This window comes from Peromyscus eremicus, chromosome 4 (assembly GCF_949786415.1).
Source record: "Peromyscus eremicus chromosome 4, PerEre_H2_v1, whole genome shotgun sequence".
Taxonomy (NCBI): Eukaryota; Metazoa; Chordata; class Mammalia; order Rodentia; family Cricetidae; genus Peromyscus; species Peromyscus eremicus.
The window spans coordinates 8,414,296-8,434,435 of NC_081419.1; the positions used below are offsets into that span (position 1 = coordinate 8,414,296).

The 20,140-nt window shown below is 40.9% G+C and overlaps 1 protein-coding gene across 7 annotated transcripts in view; it reads left to right on the forward strand.

The window, feature by feature from the left end:
• The window catches only part of Mapkap1 (MAPK associated protein 1), a 217,375-nt gene that overhangs the window by 33,175 nt on the left and 164,060 nt on the right, over positions 1-20,140 (forward strand). For all 7 annotated transcript variants that reach the window (XM_059260122.1, XM_059260120.1, XM_059260123.1 and 4 more), the window contains exon 4: positions 8,962-9,110. In XM_059260122.1, the coding sequence (XP_059116105.1) occupies positions 8,962-9,110 (149 nt within the window). The remainder of the gene's footprint in view (positions 1-8,961; positions 9,111-20,140) is intronic.

Sequence of the window (20,140 nt, forward strand, 5' to 3'; positions counted from 1 at the left end):
GCATATGCTCTTAACTGCAAAACCATCTCTGCAGCCCCTGGCCCTTTGCTTTCACACATCTTTCAAACACATGATCTCTCCTGGGGACAAATACTATATTGAAATCCTTTTGATTGTCCTTGGAAATTTGGGGTCAGCACCATTTATTCTTTTTTATCTACTGCTTCTGTTTTGTCAAAATTCTTTCATTTGTCTTTTATGTTGTTCTCACTGGAAGAGCCAGCATAACTACCATGAGCTCTCCTGGAATGTTCTTCTTCTTCCCACTGGTTCCACGACATCCAGTCAGTGCTACCGTGTGTGTGTGTGTGTGTGTGTGTGTGTGTGTGTGTGTGTGCGCGCGTGTGTGCACAATATGGTGTTTATATGAACAGAGGACAACTTGAAGGAGTTGTTTCTCTCTACCATGTAGGATAAAAACTCAGGCCAATGGTCTTGTCAGCCTTACCCACTGAGCTACCAGGCTGGCCCTCGTGTGGCCTTCTCATAAAGGAGTTAAAGGTCTCTTGGATGGAGGATGGACTTTGTGACTTAAATCCCCAAGACATGTTGTAAGGGAATGCTTAGAATAAGACCCTCAGCCTTGCAGTGGTTGCACACACCTTCAATGCCAGCACTCAGGAGGCAGAAGTAGGTGGATCTCTGGTGAGTTCTAGGACAACCAGGGCTACACAAACAAACAAAAAGACCCTCTGAGTATCCTGTGACTCAGACTTCAGGGACACATGTGGACATAATGTCATCAGCAGTCTACTTTGTCAAGAGTTATGTCACATCAAGGTCAGAGAGAAGAAATCTGAAAAATTATAAACTGCCAGTCTCACACACGGGGAAACCATTGTTTAGATTTTCATGTATTTATTGTAAATTTCATTTATGACGTGGGTAAATGTATTTTAAGTTGATCACATGATCATTTGTGTGCACAAATAGTGCATAAGTGTATCATTTTGTAATGTCTATAGATTCTCCAACATGTCTTATTAAGGTTATTTCCAGATATTTATATTTCCATTGTAAACAGCAAGTTCCTCATAACTTTTTAATTTATACTTGTTTATAAATATTTTAAATTATAAGAGCTTTTTAATTTTCTTTATAAAGAACTTGCTTTTTTAAAATATAATTAATAATTTAAGAAACTATTAATTTTCTTTGTAATACATGTTACATATAAACTTTCTTTAATATCAGATATCTAATCTATTGTCACATTTTTCTGATTGCCTCAAATTTTTTTGATTTTACTTTCTTTAGATTTGAATCTAAGGTTTATATATTACTTTTATTCACATTTTATTTACTATTTTTGTGCATGTGTGTGTGTGTGTGTGTGTGTGTGTGTGTATGTATGCATGTGTGCATGCATGCGTGCACATTTGTGTCACACTGCACATGTGGAGATTAGAGGAAAATTTTATGCAGTCAATTCTTTCCTTCCACCTTCATGTAGGTTCTGGGGATATAACTCAGATCCTCAGGGTTACATGGCAAGTGCCTTTGAGTCATCTTGCCCACCAGCCCTATTTACTATTTTTTTTTCCCAAGGCAGATTTTACATATAATAAAGTTTATAGGTATTGAATGTATAGTTTGATGACTTTTAACAATGCATATACCTGTGACTAACACCCCAATTACATGTAGAGGAATTCTGTTGCTCTTCAGAGTTCCCCTTTCTAGTCCTTATGTTCCTCAGAGGCAACCATTTTTCTACCTTTTATTGCCACAATTTAGTTTCACCTCTGGTAGAAGGTATTCTAAAATATAGGGCAGGTGAGGTCACACAGGATGTAAATGTAGATGGAGAAAGAGGTCAAAGCCAAGCTCTGGAGAATTTCAGTGACCCAGGAAACCACGGGGGAATCTACAAGGTGGCCCTGTGAGAGACTAAAAGCCAGATGAGGTAGAGTCCTAGGTGAGAACAGTGAGAACATTGTTAAAGGGAGGAAGTGACAGTCATCCAAAGGCTGCAGGAGGTCTGAGGGATGATTCAGCTTGAGCTAGAGCAGGGGAAAGGAGTTTCTGGGGTATGGTTTTTTTTGTTTTTGTTTTTGTAATTTCCATGAGAGTTAATTTGGTAGAGTGGTGTGGCCAGAATGTTTGGTTGGGGTGTGTTTGAGTGACTGGGATTGAGTGATGAAAAGGACGGGACGGCAAGGATGTAGGCAGTGGTTCTCAGGAGCGGAGAATTGGGCCAGTAACTAGGAAGAAGGGTTGGGTTTCCTCTGTTTAATGAGCAATACTGTATGTGTTGCTGGGACTTACTGAAAGTGGAAGAATGAATGAAGGAGGAGTTCTCTGGCTTGGCAAAAGGGACATGAGTTTTGTGTACAAGGGAGGAACCAGGCTGAGAAAGAGGTTCTTCCATGGTTTGAGGAACAAAGACAGAAAGATGTGCAGGTGAGAACTTGTTTCCTTTTCCCCGTGACACAGAGAGCTAGAGAGGAGGCGTTGTCAGGCTAAAGTGAAAATTAGTCTGAATGGAAAGAGGTAGTACATCATCACGTCACACATAACCCTATTGGAAACATGTTCAGTAAGTTACTCCTGCCTGCTCTGCCTGTTTCTCTGTGGAGCCAATAGGAATCTATCTCTTCAGCTCAAGAGGACAGAGCACATAGCACTGTTAATAAAGGACCATTCCTTTCTCAAGTATGGCTATAAAACTTTTATAGAATACATGTAGCAAGTTAGTTGTAACATTGAAAATACCACCCAAGTCTTCTTGCAATACAAGTTCTTCAGATGTGCATTTGATAGTCTTAGTCACTGGTGTGACTTGCTGTGAAGAGACACCATGACCAAGGCAACCTCTTATACAAGAAATTATTCACGTGGGGACTTGCTTATAGTTTCAGAGGGTTAGTCCATGATTGTTGTGGCAGCAAACAGACAGGCATGGTGCTGGAGCAGTAGCTGAGAGCTTTATATGCCAAACCAAGCAGTAGGCAGAGCTGGGAAGGGGAAAGACAGGGAGGAAGGGATGGATGGACAGACCAACACTGGGAATGGTGTGGGCTTTTAAAACCTCAAAGCCCAGCCCCAGTGACACACCTCCTTCCACGAGGCCACATCTCCTAATCCTCCCCAAACAGTTCCACTAATAAGGACCAAGCATTCAAACATAGGAGCTAATGGGGACTGTTCTCATTTAGACCACCACACATAGGTTAAATGTGTTTGTATGCCCACAATCCAGATTTAGGCATCATATGTTTAAAGAGTTTGATCTTCTGACAGTGACCCCACCCCCAGTTCTGCTTTCCATGGTTTTAGTTACCTGTGGTCAACCTTAGTCTTTGACAATTTTAAGTGGGAAGATTTAGAAGTAAGCAATTTGTCAATTTAAATAACCTATTACAGGATGTTTTTATGATTTTTAAAAATTACTAATAATTTTTTACTGTTACTGTTTTATAAATTAAAGTTTATCATCAGTTTTATGTGTAGGAAAAATAGCATAGCCATACACACTTAACCATTTGAGATACATTCACAGAATTATGTCTGGCAGTTTTGTTGTTGAGAGGATAATCATAGGAAGTGCTGGCACAAGCTAAGATGGTCATGCAGTTTTATGGAAACAGTGCCATACATTTAGCCCGTGTTTGGTTGGAAGTGGCAGTGTGAGTGTATTTGCAGGGATTGGTACTCTCTGGGGCTTTGGAACCTGTCCCCTGTGGAGGGGGCACTTTGCCGTCTGACTCATGCATTAGGTCTGTAGAGATTCATTGGATAAATTTACTTCACCAGCCTGTTGGTAAGCTGATGTAAAAAGTTGTAAAGTGACCGTTGGAGAATTCTGTTGATTTCTCTTTATTTAATTTGACATTGTTGAAGAGTTGAATGGGGTTGAACCTGTGGATTGCAGATTTAAAAATCTGAGATTGACTCATATAAAAGTTTTAAGTGTTGACAGTTTCTAGTATTCATGAAATGGAAAAGTATGACTGTAGGCAGATATTTCTTTGACAGCCAGCTCACAAATAATGACACAGAGACTTGTTATTAATTATGAAAGCTTGGCCTTTACCTTAGACTGGTTTCAACTAGCTCTTATAACTTAAATTAACCCGTTTATATTCATCTACATTCTGTCACGTGGCATTACCTCTCTTTCATCTTGCACCTCCCGTTTCCTCCCTGTTTGGCTGGTGACCCCACCCTCCTAGATTCTTCTTCCTCTTCCTTCTGTCCCCGGAATTTCTGTCTGTACCTCCTGCCTAGTTGTTGCCTATTCAGCTTTTTATTACACCAATCACAGCAACACATTTTCAGTGTACAAATATCCAATAACATTTCCCCTTTTCTGTCTAAGTAAAAAGGAAAGGTTTTATCACTAACATAGTAAAACTATATACAATAAGAATAATTATCAGGTAAAAAATATATTTACAATGTTTAATCCATATGTATTTGGCAAATTCAGAAAAAGTACTGTATTATCTATCCTATCCTAGTGAGTCCAAAGTTTTATACCTAAACCATTTTCTATCATAACTTGTATTATCATCATAAACATGTCTTTTTAGACTTTCAAACAACTTCTTAGATAAACAGCTTAAGCTTTTATGTTCCTCAACTTTAAAAACTTTGCATCTTTTATGTAAGTTTCTTTTCTGAATTTGGTAACAAGGAAAATGGTAACTATAACTATCTCATCTTCAATTCCATCAGAGACCTGAGAAGGATGTAATATTACCTGAGTAAAGAAGTACAGAGCAAACAACTTCTAAAACTATAGAAACGACAGAGACATCTGGCTGCCAGGACAGTCATTCAAGGTTTCTCTGTAACATTGGGCATCCATCTTCAGCCTACAGGCCTAGCATATCTGACAGACTTTTCTGTGAAGCAGATATTTTGAAGGACTGTCCTACCTTGTCTTGGCAAATTTCATCAGTCGCTTTTGTGTCCTGCTTGTCCAGTTTGGACAGCATACTGTCAGCAGTTGAGGCAAGGGTAGTTTCTTGCCCAGTGGCTAACTTTGACACAATAAAAGCAAACTCCATACGGAGGTTCTTCATTGCCCATCATCCTTTTTTGAAGTAAATTGGTGCTGCCAGGAGCAGATGTGTCTCACTGTCATGAAAAGCCTTCTGTGATTAAAACATTTTAAATGGCATATTCTGTAGGTCTTTGAAGTGTTTGAAGACCATCTATCTAAAATATATTTCTATATGACCTTGAAAACATAGCCTAACATGACTACAAGTTTGATTTTTATAGATAACTATTAACCTGCATTTCTTAATTATCCTAAGTGGTTTATAATAATAACTTTTAAGGACTAGAACTTTATGTTACAGTTTTAAATGAATGCATAGGCATAGGCACAAGGTCTTAAACAAGATTAGAAACATATATACACTGTAACAAAAATAACCTTACTTTTGTATCTATATACAAAATGTATACCAGTGTAAAAATTTTGAGACTAGTGGTTATTCAGAAGTAGACTCAACAATCCACCCTTTTGTCCCTCATTCTGTATCTCCACTTTTTCCTTCCAGAAAGAGATCCCTGAATCTAATCTTTGTTCAATTTTTTTTTCCTGGCCATTGCCAATAACAACTTGTAACCAACCCCTCTAAATGGTGACAAACATCCATAACCCACTGAATGACCAAAAACCACCCACCCCACCTCTTGAGAATGTGGATGTCGTGTCCTCTAGACTGCTTCTTGTTGTCTGGGGAGTGACAGCATCTTTAGGGGGTCCCTGAGGAAACTGAGATAATGGTCAAGTCCTGGGAGAGCTAGCTGTTGTCCAGTCTTAGTGTGATGGGATAGTTCAAGGCTTATCTAAAGTTTTGGCTGGATAGTCTGTGAGGCTGGACCATCTCAGCTAGCAGCTTTGAAGTTGTTCTGGATATAGAATTTTGAGGAAACTGCAACAGAGGCATTTTGAGAGGCTAGATCACCTGGGCTGTTTGTCTTTATTGATGTCTTTTTTTGAAAACATATAAACTTTTAAAGGTAACATTTATATCTGTATTAATAGAAGTATGGAATATGCAGTGTGTACAAGTCAGTCAAAGGTGATTTTTTTGCTTTATGTTTGAGCAGGTAAAAGGCATCTGTCAACTTTGTAAGTCCATTTGGACTGTATTACCAAACCTCTATCCATGCTACATGAAAGCATGACATGTATTAATAAGTCATAAGGACTCTAGCCAGCAAGATTTATCATGTTTCATCTGGTCTCAGAGCTGTTCCCATGGTGTATGGATCAGAATGTTCATGGTAGTCCTGTACTCTTTCTTGGTTTCTTTTTTCATGTCTGTAGTCTAACCTCTCTCCCAACACAACCTAGTTTTTGACTTCCATTCTGAAGTGAAGATATTCTTAAAATATATATGTTGGTTTAATTTAGTTTACATAATCCAGTGTCTCTCAGCAGCTATTCTTTGTTTATTAGCATTTAAGAAATTCAAAGTCAATAAAGTACCATACAGGATCTAGATAACCCCATGTATTTCCCATCTTTATGTGGCTTTTCCTTTTTATATTGCTTTACCTTCTCTTTAAAGACTTTCTATTTTTTTAAAATAACTTATTTATTTTATGTACATTGGTGTTTTAATAGCCCTAGGGCTGGAGTTACAGACAATTGTGAGCTGCCATGTGGTTGCTGGGAATTGAACCTGGGTCCTCTGGAAGAACAGTCAGTGCTCTTAACCGCTGAGCCATCTCTACAGCCCCATCTATTATTTTTAAATTATTTATTTTTCTATGATTGTCTATAACCATTTTCTTTTCTTTCTTTAGCTCTAAGCACATTTTTAAGCATACTATATCGGTTCAGAGGTTTTTTTTTGGTCCGGACCTGACTTTCTGTGCCTGTACAGCATTCTCTGACCACATGAGCCAAACTTTAAACTGCTAAGTGTAGCAGGCTTTTTTTGGATCACCAGCCCCCAAATCATGACATAGAGACTAATTGTTAATTATGAATGCTCAGCCTTAGCTTAGGCTTGTCCCACTAGTTCTTATGTTTCTATTCATCTACATGCTGTCATGTGGCTTGTGGGCTTTTACCTCTCCTCTTGCATGTCCTACTTCCTCTGCACCCAGCTGGTTACCCCACCTTGTTGCCCCACCTTTCTTCTTCCCTGAGACCTCTCTATCCTAGTCCCACCTAACCTCCTATATAGTCCTGCCATTCTGAGCTATTGCCATTCTGCTCTTTATTAAACAAGTCACAGTGACATGTCTTCACACAGTGTAAGAAATACTCCACAACAGCTACGTGGCAGCTAGGCCCTCCACATTCATGCCTCCGTTGAGCACACGGCCTGGCAGCTGGCCTTGCCCCCTTCTTGTTGGTGAGAGTGGAATCTCATGCCTGCAGGCCTGGCCTAGAGCCAGTCTATGTGCCCCGTCTCTGGGAAGTTTCTGGTCCATGCTGTGGTAGACGTTTCTGAGTAGGCACCACTGAGTAGTGCACTGGCGCTGCTCATAAACCGTGTGCAAGTGTTTGGTAGCAGGGCCTCTTCAGAGAGCTGCCCTGTGTATGCTGCAAGCACTGAGCCTACTTGGAACTTTGTTGTTTTGTTTTTTCTTTCCCCAGCTTTCTCAGACCCTATGTGGATTTACATGCCTCGAGTTGGGCACCAAATGTAGGCGATATTTCTTTTGGCTGCCAGCTTACAAATAATGACACACAGACTTCTTATTAATTATGAAAGCTTAGACTTGTTTCAACTAGCTCTTATAACTTAGCCCATTTATATTCATCTGCGTTCTATCATGTGGCGTTACCTCTCTTTGATCTTGCACCTCTTGTTTTCTCTCTGTCTGTCTGGTGACTCTGCCCTCCTAGGTTTCTCCTCCTCCTCTTCCTTCTGTCCCCGGAATTCCTGCCTATACCTCCTGCCTAGCTGTTGCCCATTCAGCTTTTTATTACATCAATCACAGCAATATACCTTCACACAGAGTACAAATATCCCACAACATATGATAGTCCCCATGTACTTGCCATATACTTACCACCTTGATGGATGTCCAGGTGAATTTAGAGAGCTAAATGATCTTTGTGAAGATGTGTAACTGTCTTGATTCAGTGATGAATACAAGCTGAAGATTCTGATTTGATTTGATTTAATTTGAATCCATTCAGTCATTATTCACTAATTTATGCAGTAAGTTTTTATTGAGTATGTGATGTGTTCATTTGTGTCTCCGTTGGTGTAGATCCCAGCCTTGTGGTTTAACTGGTTGCATGAGTTAGTCCTAACAAAAATATTCCAAGCCGGGCAGCAGTGGCACACGCCTTTAATCCCAGCACTTGGGAGACAGAGCCAGGCAGATCTCTGTGAGTTCGAGGCCAGCCTGGTCTACAGAGCGAGATCCAGGATGGCACCAAAACTACACAGAGAAACCCTGTCTCAAAAAACCAAAAAAAAAAAAAAAAAAAAAAAAAAGAATATTCTAAGCTAGTTTTCATGTTTTTTCATGTTGACAGAATTGGCAGTACTACAACCCTGTTCACAGGCTTGTTACAAAGATTTAATAAGCTATGTTGGCATGCATAATGAATGCTAATTCTTTGTTCCTCTTCTTCCTTGTCTCTGTTTTATGCTGGGTATTATTGGAAAGTGGGAATTGACCTTGACCTTAAAGATCTAGAATTCTAAAATCATATAGCAGTAGGGCACAAGAGAGCTCTCTGAGGTGTTCTAGGGTGACACACCCAGCGAGGTAGAGTGTAGTACCTCGTGTCATAGAGCAGTGGCTGCTGCTGAAGCCTGGGTGCTGCAGCACTGAGCACTCTTCTTGGAACAACTGTTCCACTGCAGTGACTCTTCCTTCCACAGTCCAGTCTCAAGTGTGTGTGAGGGGGTGGTTCTGTTCTTCCTTAGGATCCAGAGGAAGGCTTGAAGAAAAGTGGACAAACTGTTCTGTACATAGTGACAAAGATTTTTTTTTTATTTTTTTTATCCTTTTCTATCTCAGCCCAGGAGTTAAAGTCACTGTTTGAAAAAAAATCCCTCAAAGAGAAGCCTCCAAGTTCGGGCAAGCAGTCCATATTGTCTGTACGCCTGGAGCAGTGCCCTCTGCAGCTGAATAACCCCTTTAATGAGTACTCCAAGTTTGATGGCAAGGTAAGTTAAAATAAAGAGACTGTGTCCTTTACCTGAGACCGGGGAGGAGGGGGGGGGGGCGCGGGCGTTGTTGTTGTTGTTGTTGTTGTTGTTGTTGTTGTTGGTATCATCACCACCACCATCATCATCATCATCATTCATTATTATTAGATTTAGGTTTTAAAATTGCCTCAGTATTGTAGAACACCACATTTCCCAAGACCATAGATACAAAAGGTAAGAAGGTGGGATCATTGTTTCCCTAGTAGTATTTAGGAGGGCTAATACAAAAGCCTATGCACTCTCTCCTTCCTTCCCTGTACTTACAGTCCAGGACTGCTTTAATTCTCCTAGACACATATTTTTGCACAAGGGCGCGCACGCACACACGTTAAGCTGAGTGTGGTGGTACACACCTACAATCCTAACACTCAATGTGCCAGAGCAGAAGGATGGTGAGTTTGAAACCAGCCTGAGCTACATAGCAAGAACTTGTCTTTCAAACCCAATTAAAAAAAAAATCTCTCTCTCTCTCTAATGTATATAATCTATGCACACATGTATGAGTATATATGGGTAGAAGTCTCTATAATGTATATAATCTATGCACACATGTATGAGTATATATGGGTAGAAGTCTTTCTCTAATGTATATAATCTATGAACACATATAAGAGTATATATAAGTAGAAGCAAAGGGAAGGCTGTATGTCCCTATTTATATACCTGTTTTCATCACCTTGTACTTGAGTTTGGGCTGAGTGGACTGATGAAGCAGTTGTGTTGGGAAAGACTTAGAAGTGGCTCTGGGAGGTGGTGTACATTGTCCTGTCTACTGCCCACAACTGTAGAAATTGTGAGGTCCTTCCCTGCAGATTTCCAGGTCATTGCATTTTGGTCTTGCACTGTTGGAGGGTCTTATTGGATACTACTAGGATGGGTGACTTTTATTTTTCCTGTTTGTAGTAACAGTTTGCTTTTATAAAAGTATGTTTATTTTCTCTCTAGAAAAATGGCCACAGTTTCAGGAGGAGCCTGGTGCTGTTATGAGCCTCAGTTCTGAGCTGAGCAGGACCCTTTCTAGGAGACAGTTGATTTTTTAATTTATTGCCACTGTGTTTGCTGCCTGGCAGTGGTGTGGGGGTGCTGAGTGATAACTTGCTGCCTCGAGGGTCATATGCAATTTATCTTATTTCAACACTGTTGCAATTAATAAATGGCAGTGCTGTGCTCATGTTTGCATTTTTCTTCCTCACATACTAGTTCTGTCAGTTATCTCTGAGCAAAGAGATCTTTCTCTTTGGAAACAGCTTATCTCAGACCTTGCTTCTGGTTTCCATAGGTGGAAGTCAGCAAGTGGCCATTGGCAGTAAGGCTGTTGTATCAGTGAGGGTGGAGAAGAGGAGCTAGGAACACATTAGTAACCTACAGGTCCTCAGATGCTCACGAGCTCCCCCAGAAACACCCCAAAGCACTGTCAGTCACTTCCAGGAGTCCATTGCTCTCCACTTCTCTTTAGTCAGCCCATGCTATGCAGTCCTGTGGAATGTAGGGAAAGGAAGGAAGGCTCCCCAGGACCCTGGGATGTCTCCAGCTGCACTGTAGAGGGTTCGTTTAGATGGGTGAGAAGCTATCCTGAGTTGGGACATGGCTGGAATTTACCTGCTTCTGTAGCTGATACAGTCTCATTGTTTGTCGATAAAGTCCATAGAATAATTTGTGATTCCATGCCAACAAACTAGCTCAGACTGTGAAAAAATAAGACTTTCTAGGATTTCCCTTTTACTATTAGCTTGGGTTTGGATTTGTCTGAGAGTTGTGAACATTGCTTGGTCCGTGTAGCCAAAACCCAGGGAGACAGTAAAAACAACAAAAAAGCCATTTCTTTAGCCCCACCAGCATTTTTGTTAGATGTGTGCTTACATTTCAGTTCTTATGCTTGGGCTCCGTGAACCTTTTGGTAATCTGTAGAGAGTGAGCATTATTAAGAAGGATTTATACATCGATAAGTCTATCTTACAATGCCTGCTCTTTTATTATTACCCCATATAATACAATGCTAAAATACAATTAAACCCTTGTTCTCATCTATTATTTAATATTGATGCATTTGGCAGATACATAGTGAAAGTGGCTAATATTTGAAGGATATTGTACTGTACATATTAAATCAGTCTTTATCTTTGTGAAAGGCATCAATATGATAGTCAATGGCATCTCAGTGATTAATAGAGAATTATACTTGAGTCAAGCCTTTTTGTAACCTAGAAATTAAAATGACTATTCAAATAACACCTCAAATGATCAAATTAGCATTTCGTGATTGCATAATAATGGGATTGTAGTAGTGCTAACAGTGCCATGGCTGCCTCCAGAGTTGAGATTGTGTCAACCCCGGGATAATAAAGCCTTTCTGTACCAGTCGACTTTAATCATTTCCAGATTGATTCTTCCTCTAAATCATCTGACAGTCAGTACTAAATTTTTGTTACTGTTGTAACTTAAAATTATTTTATTTTTATTCAGCTCATATTTAAGAATTGAAATGAGTATTCTGTCTTAATGATTCATCATCTTGTTATTGGGACTACATGTTTTGCCTCAAATGTAAGGGTTTTCCATGTATTTAATATATGTAATGTATCTACATGTATATAAATATATATGTATTTGCAAAGAATTTTTTAAGCCACTAAAACATATACAGTGTTTTTGGTTTTGTTTTTTTTCCCTTTTTCCAAATATTCATGATGCTCTCCTTGGGAATAGTGCTTGCCTTATTTACATAATTAACTGAGTTGCTTAGGTCTCTTGGGCAAATGGTACATAATTGGGGAGAGAAGGGGACAGGAAGAGTTTGGGGTCTAATTAAATATGCTAAAAAACTACTTAATTATGTATTTCCTCGAGAGACTAGTCCTCCTTAAAATGTACTGTGTTGACTTGGAAGAAGGGATTTGTTCCGGGTATGGAACGGTGGTCTCACGGTAGTTAGGCAAGCATAGCTAGTGTCTTTAACAGGGTTGCCAACTTGGGTTGTTGCTTTTAGTGAGTTGAAGGGTGAGCATCTCTTCGAATTTCTTCCTAAATAAAAGTATTTTCAAGTAATTTTTGGTTCCTATAGTTGGCTAATAATTTATAAAAAAAATTTTGACAGTTAATATATTTTTAAAGCATGGAATTGGGAGGTCTGTACTTGGTTTGAATTTTTGACGGTTTGGAGGGAGAGACATGCCATGCTTAGGGTGTTTATGTTATGTCTTTGGCAAATGGATGATGTTGTCTAACTTGGTTTGGATCCTGAGCATTGAAGGAGGTTCAAGGCAGACTTAGAGGAGCTGTGGGTGATGTTTTGTCTGAAGAGGCCCAATCTAGCTCAGCATCTGCAGGCAGCCTTTTTTGTTTGTTGGTGGGAGGAGGGTTGCTTCCTGAGGATGGACTCTGGGCCTCCTGTGTGCCAGACAGACACTCTGCTGCTGAGCCCCAGCCCCAGCCACTCTTAGAAACCGCCTCTGAGAAAGCTTTCTCAGAAAGCACAGCACAGCCTCTGCTGTAGGCGGAGATCAGAAACTCTGTGCTCCAGTTCTGATTTTACTGTGTGGAGAAATGGACTGTGCTTCCAGATGCTTGAAGACCATGAGAGTGGGTTCTTCCGGGGGAGGGAAGGCACTGAGTCATTCCCCCCCATGGTGTTAGAGATTGACCCAGTGTCTCTTACACATGCGTGCTAAGCAAATGGTCGACCACTGGTCTGCATCCCTAGCTCCAACTTGATGTTTAAAGAAGTGGATCTAAGGCAGGTGTGGTGGTACACCCCTTTAATCCCAGCACTCAGGAGGCAGAGGCAGGGGGATACTCACCCTGACAGTTCTGAGTAGGGGTTCAGGTGGTGCTTTAGGCTTAGGAAGAGCAAACATTTATTTATTTATGTATTCATTTACTTATTTATTATTGGAAGGTAATGACTACTAAAAATCCGTCAGAAAGATAGTTGGGCATTAGTAATTGCTTGGCAGTTGTAATAAAACACTAGGTATCCTACCTACTGTGACATAGCTAAATACTATTCCCCAAACGTGAGGTGGGTGTTTGCCTTGACAAGGGCTTGAAGAAGCAAAAGAGGTCTGATTCCCACCAACAGCTGTTACTTTGTGTTAACTTGTTAGAAAGTAGCCACTCCTCCAGTAGAAACTGCAGAGAGCGTGGGGGAGGGGATAATTCACGAGTGCTAATTGCTTGGCTGTTAATTTTCATAAGTGTTGATAGAAGCAGTTCCTTAAATTAAACTTTGTTTAAAATGTATCAGGGGAAATATTCCACAATGTCGAGCCTGAAGTGAAAATTAATATGAATGCTGTGGCAATTAACACATACTGGTTAATAGCTTTTAGCAGCATTTTGGGATGATAGTCCTTAAATACATTTTTGCATGCTGCTCTTGTTTCAGCATTGTTCTAGTCGGATGTCTGGGTAATTATGAACAAATGTTTCCTACAATCATTGGCATTAAATAGCTATCTTCAAAGAAAGTCACTTGAAACTTTTACAGAAAAGAATGATGTCATAAAGAAATGTTATACACTTAGAAAAGTTCAATGAATTGAAACCATGTTTTTTAAAAAACAGTTGGACTGGACAGATGCCTTAGTGGTTAGTGATTAAGAACACAGCTGCTACAGGGTGGTAGTGGTGCACGCCTTTATAAATGCCTGTCAGTACATGGAAGGCAGAGGCAGGTGGATTTCTGTGAGTTCAAGGCCAGCCTTGTCTACAGAGTGAGTTCCAGGACAGGGAGGGCTGTTATATAGAGAAACCTTGCCTCGGAAAACAAACCAAAAAAAAAAAAAAAAAAAAAAAAAAAAAAAAAAAAAAGCACTGGCTGCTCTTGCAGAGGACCTGAGGAGCCAGTTTGCATTCTTAGTGCCCATATGGAGCTAACAACCACCTCTAACTCCAGTCTCAGTGGTGCACAGCTATAAATTCATGCAAAGCACCCATATACATAAGATAAAAATAAATATTAAGAACAAAAACAGCCATAGAATGAAGTGCTCCTCATTCTCAACTTGGAAAACTTGCTATTATCATGGGAATAAGCCCTTCTAATATATTAAGCTACTTTAGCTTCATAATATTTTCTAAAGTCATGGTAGTTTAGGTGTTTAGTGTTGGCTGTCCTTTCCTCCAACAGTGTCTTTGTATTAAGAGCCTTCTGTCCTTCCTCTTCCTCTGCCTGTCCAAAGTAGCATGCCCACCCTCCCTCTCCCACCCCCAGGGAAACAGTGGCTGAAAATGAAGTTGACTGAATTGTTAGTCTCTTCTCACCCTCCCGCTGCATCTCCTTTAATAATGGTTCTCCTGAGGGTCACAGTAAGTTCCCAGTAAGAGACAAATGTGGGGTGGCTTGGGAGATTTTGTTTAGGAGGTGTCTTGTTCTTTCATTAACCTTATTCTACTCACTCTATCTATCTATCTATCTATCTATCTATCTATCTATCTATCTATCTATCTATCTATCTATCTATCAATCACTGAGGCATGGTCTCTTCCTGGCTGTCCTGGAACTTACTATATAGACCAGGCTGGCCTTGAACAGAGATCCACCTGCCTCTGCCTTCTGAATGCTGGGACTAAAGACATGCTCTATCACACCTGACTTTACGTACTATTTTTTACACAAAACAATGAAGACTAAAGTACCAGCATGACATCAGTGGCTATTCACTTGGCTTATTTCTGTGACTATATTTTGCCAGCCTTCCTTTTCATAGACAGAATTTGTTAGTCCATTCTTAAAACGATGGGTCAGCTGTTCACTACCTTTTCCACTTAATGGTGTACTGATAGAACAATCAGCTTAATTAGTCATCTTTTGATGAGATACTTTCCGATTATCATCCTCCTTCCTCAGCCTCCAAAGTACTGGGGATACAGGCATGAGCCCCCATGCTTGTGTTTATGTTCAGAAAACAAAGTTAATGGTAGACTAAAGTATTGTGAGGATTCAGTGGAGATAGTGTGTGCCTAGCAAAGTGCCTGGTCATGGCTGGTGCTAAGAGATGTTTAGTTTACTTTCCTTATGCCTTATTGCCACTCACTCACTTTCTGTGGAGAGGTTCTAATATGTAGCAGTCTGGATAGTGGCGAGCACGTAGTCCTGACTTCTGATCTGATGGGAATATCGCACTTGAATCATAGTACAGCCACCAGCAAGGAGATGTATTTCTGTAGGGTTGTCTTAAATAAAGGGCAAAGATGGGTTTGTACAGCTGGTGTGAGGAACTGGAATATGATTGGAACCCCCAAGGTTGAGGCAGCAGGTGATGTAAGTTGGGGTGGCTGAGGCAGGCAGTGGATGACTGAGAGAAGTGTTCTTTTTAACCTAGTACTGAGAAGCCTTGAACAGGTTCAGATGGAGCCGTGAGGTAAGCCGATTTGAGGAGGGAGGGGTAGTTTTGTTAAACCCGTGTGCGAAGCAGGTGCTCTGCCTCGGAGCCTTTCACCACAGCCCTTCAGATCTGTGTATCCAAATGGTCACTGGGAGTCTGCTGAATAGGGTATACTTGAGCAGGGTCTGTGAGGATAAAGAAACCAATCAAGAAAGGTTTCACCCTGGGCTGAATTGACAATGAAATTGGAGTGGACAAATTCAGATGATACCTAGTATATAAAAATGGTTAGACTTGATGGCTGGTATAGAGAGGTGGAGCTATATCACTTAAGAAAATATGTTGATATGAACACATAGTAATTCTTGGAGGGCAGTGAACTAAGAAGTCAAGCATGGGTATGTTTCCGGCCTAATGAGGTTACTGTTGAAGCACTACCGTCTCCTTAATTCATTACCAGGTTAGTAGAGGAAGTCTGGCTGGAATGTATTCTTAGCTTTGAGGTACCAGGGAAAGCCTGGGAAACGCCCTTACTTGTAGCATTCTCACTCCACCTTGCTCAGTATGAATTGCAGTTGATAGTCTTGTTTCTTAAAGATCTAGGCTCTGACTTACTAATGTGACATACTGATGCCAGCTTCAGATCCCCAGCCAGATCCCCAGCCAGAACAGAACCAGAGAGCTCAGTCATTGTTCTTTTTGTCCAGGTGTTCTGGTTTGAACTGGTTGGCTCAGGTGGCACTTCTTCCTCAGCTTTCTACTGCACACACATGAATTATGTGTTGATTGGCATGTACTACTGCACTCTGATTAATTGCCATTCTTTAAAGTTGTTTCTTTATATTTTGAGATTATGCTATATTCACATCATTTTCCATTTCCTGGTTTGTTTTTTTTTTGGGGGGAGGGTGGTTGATTTTTGAGAAAGGGTTTCTCAGTGTGTAGCCCTAGCTGTCCTAGAATTCACTCTGTAGACCAGGCTGGCCTCAAACTCACAGAGATCCGCCTGCCTCTGTCCCCGAAGGGTTGGGATTAAAGGTGTGCGCCGCTACCACCAGCTAATTTTCTTTCTTAGTGCTATTCATGTTAACAAAAGTTGAGTTCCAGGGCCAGAAGACCATGTGTTAATAGGAGTCACAGACTCCTATAACACATAGTTAGTTATGACAGTGCCATTCTTTTCTCTGAAGTCTTTACATGCCTTCTCTTACCTGAGAGCCTTGGTTTCTTCATGGTTGTAAGAATTGACCTAGAAGGATCTGTAGTTCCATGATGGTGGACAGTAGTGTCATGTAGAGGATTGTAAATGAGAAATCTTAACCTCTTGGAACTCTTGTGTGTGCACGTGCTTGTGTGTTGTGGCTCAGGGTTTGTTATCTCGTTTTACAGATGAGGATGAAGGCTGGCAGAGGGTACCACATTAGCACATTCAGAGCTGAGTAAACTCCCTTTTCTTCAGTCTGGTGTCACAGCTGTGTTTTGCTTTTCTTCATCGTTAGGAAGGGGGAAAAAACAGTTTATATTTGAAAAATTTCCAAATGGAAAAGCAAGGGTTTTTTTTGTTTTGTTTTTGTTTTTTTTTTTTGCCAGTGAACTAGAAATCCGACTGACCAGTTTAGGTGTTATTGTCAGCTGTGTGGTTGGATTAAGTCATTGTCTTTGTAAGTCTCAGTACCCTCACAGGTAAGAAGGAGTATTAAGATTAGAGCTGGTTGGGGGGGAATGCTCACTGTAGACTCCAGTGTTTGCTCCACAAGCTTTGTCTCTTCCCATTGATCTTCCTGGTGTGCAGGACTAAGAGTGAACTCATCCTTGGTCTCCGCCCACCTACCTGGCCATTCCAGCAAGTGGCTCACTAAACAACCACCCTGGATTGGTTCATTTTAAACGTTGCATAGCAGCTTTGCCGATGTAGCTAACCTCTGGAGGAACTTGAAGGAAATGTAGCCAGTAAGTGAAGGAGCCTTCTCCACCCCTCTAACATGTTACCACTGACTATGTCCCCAGGCTAGAAACAGTCTTTACCTTCAGGGCTATACTCATTGCCAGGGACCCTCATAGTGGTTTGTGACTTGGAGTGCATCAGAGTAAGAGAGGAATAGACCCATGAACAGCAAACTGTAGAGTAACACGATGAGCCTGTAGTAGAGACTGGTGTGGAGGGTTCTGGGCTGTGAGGACTCAGTGGGGGACGGCAGGCAGAGGTGGCCCTCAGTTGTCTGAACTTCTGTTGTGTAATTCCTAGCGAGCAGAGGCTCAGTTTTGTTCACTCTTGTAATGTAGCCCAGAATGGCATTCTCCACACATAAATATGAAAAATTTTAAATGGTGCTGGTAAATTTCAGGTGTCAGTACTCTTTGAGGCCTGCAGCTCCAAGGCAGGGCCCGACCTGAGAGCTATGTTCTGTTCTTAGCTTGCTCCCCTCTGTTGTGTTGAAGTTTAACACCTAGATAGAGATACATGTAAGAAAGTAAGTTTAGGGAATTTGCAAAATACACTACTATGCAACAAAGATTAAATTGATTTGTTATATGTGCATTTAGCTACAATTCATTTTAATTGTCTGTATGAAGTTAAAAAGTATTAGTGTCAGATAAAGATTCATCACCAGTGTGTGATTTAAGGCTCATGCTGGAGAGTGCAGGCATGTGTTCCGGCAGATGTTTGTGTAGGCGCTGTCTTTCCTGACAGCAGTTAAAAAGTATGGTTATAGTAATCAAATTGTGGTGCAGCGACTCTGAGGCTAGGGCCAGATTGAATTAAAATAGATATAAGATTTATGAATAGCAATAGCTGTGATAAAATTTCACTGCCTTCTTCAATAGGAAGGACTTTCCACAGTGGAAAGAAGAAAATCTAATAACCACTTTCCTAAAACTGTGCTTTGCTGACTTTCATTTTCCCTTCCTAATTACAGCATCAAAACAATAACTTGCAAGGGCATTTTCTGTTCTTTTCTCTCTTATTTTGGCCATAATAACCTTTCTTTCCCCTCTCCTCTATTGTATTGAATACACAGCATTAAAATAAGCATTTTAATAGAATACTGTTTTAGTTTAGAAGCACAGTTCCTATAAAGCAGCCCAATTAAGAGGAGTGTTTTAGGCCCCGTTTAAAGAAAGCTTTATTAGCCGTGCGGTGGTGGCGCACGCCTTTAATCCCAGCACTCGGGAGGCAGAGCCAGGCGGATCTCTGTGAGTTCGAGGCCAGCCTGGACTACCAAGTGAGTTCCAGGAAAGGCGCAAAGCTACACAGAGAAACCCTGTCTAGAAAAACCAAAAAAAAAAAAAAAGAAAGAAAGCTTTATTAGCACTACTGTAGCTGGATTTACTGATGTTCTGTTTTGTGTCCAGTCCTGTAAATTGGCCTGTGTTGTCTGCTTGCTCCTCACAGAGGCTACCTGGTGTGTCACTGATGATCAGGAGACTGTAGACAGCAGAAGGAATACCTGAGACTCTGTGGCTTCTTACCTTCTCTTTCTGAGACAGGCTCTTGCTGTGTAGTATAGGCTGGACCCTGTTCTGAGATTGCATTCTTATGGGACTGTGTCTGGGTAAATTTTAATATTACCCTGTCCACAGGAATTCTTTGTTTTTGTCTGTTTTTTCAAGACAGGGTTTTTCTGTGTAGCCCCAGCTGTGCTAGAACTTGCTGTGTAGACCAGTCTGTCCTTGAATTCAGGGATCTACCTGTCTCTGCCTCCCGAGTGCTGGGATAAAGGCGTGTGCCACCACACCCGGCTTGTCTTTTTACTTTCCAGAGGCCTTGTCATAGGATAAACAGTTATTTAATATTAATAATGTATGCATTTTTAAAATAGAACACTCCAGTGCTGATAGAAGATGTTAGGAGTTCACTCTTGATTGACATTAAGATAGCTGGCATGTCACTTTTGCCAGGCCTAGGGGTGCAGGCTGAGGTAGAAGGAGCTCAAGGTACACTTTGGCTACAGAGTGAGTTCAAAGCCAGTCTGTACAACTTAGTGTGACCTTGTTTCAGGCAAGGTCCAGTGCATTTAGGGTGGTATGGCCACAGATGAGACCTTGCTTAAAAAGAAAAAAGAAAATGCTTGTTTACCATGTGGAAGACCCTAGACACAATCCCAGTATAGCAAATAGACACAAATGGGTATTTTGCAAGGTGTTGTTTCTGAAGTAACACTAGGATCAACTTTGTCAGGGTTCTTTCAGAATAACTTATGTAATGAGAACAGTGCTTGCTAGTGTTTACATGCCAAAGCCTGCTTACAAGGTAAATCAGTGGCAGAGGGGTGCTGACATTTTGTCTCACATGAGCCAGGTGTTCTAATGTGGGAGTGCTATAGATGTCTTCATAGGTAAAGTTGGATTGGGGAAGGAAACACGCTCACGTTGGCCACTGCTCTCAGCCTGTCTTTAAAAGTGTGCTCTGCTCTGCCCTTTCACTGGGCTCCATCTCCCAGATCCTGGGGAAAAGGCACCCTTTGACTTGAAGCTGGCAGAAGGGAAGAAAGTGGTGTCACATTCTTCTGTAAGCGTGGAGATTACCTCTGCAGCTTTTCCTGCAAAGCTGGGGGCTTGATTTTCTTCTCCATCTGATCAAAGGCTGTCCCATCTCCCCTTGGTTCAGCCTCCCCTTTCTACTCAGCACCTTTTTAGCCTTCTCCCTCTTCTTTTTCTTTT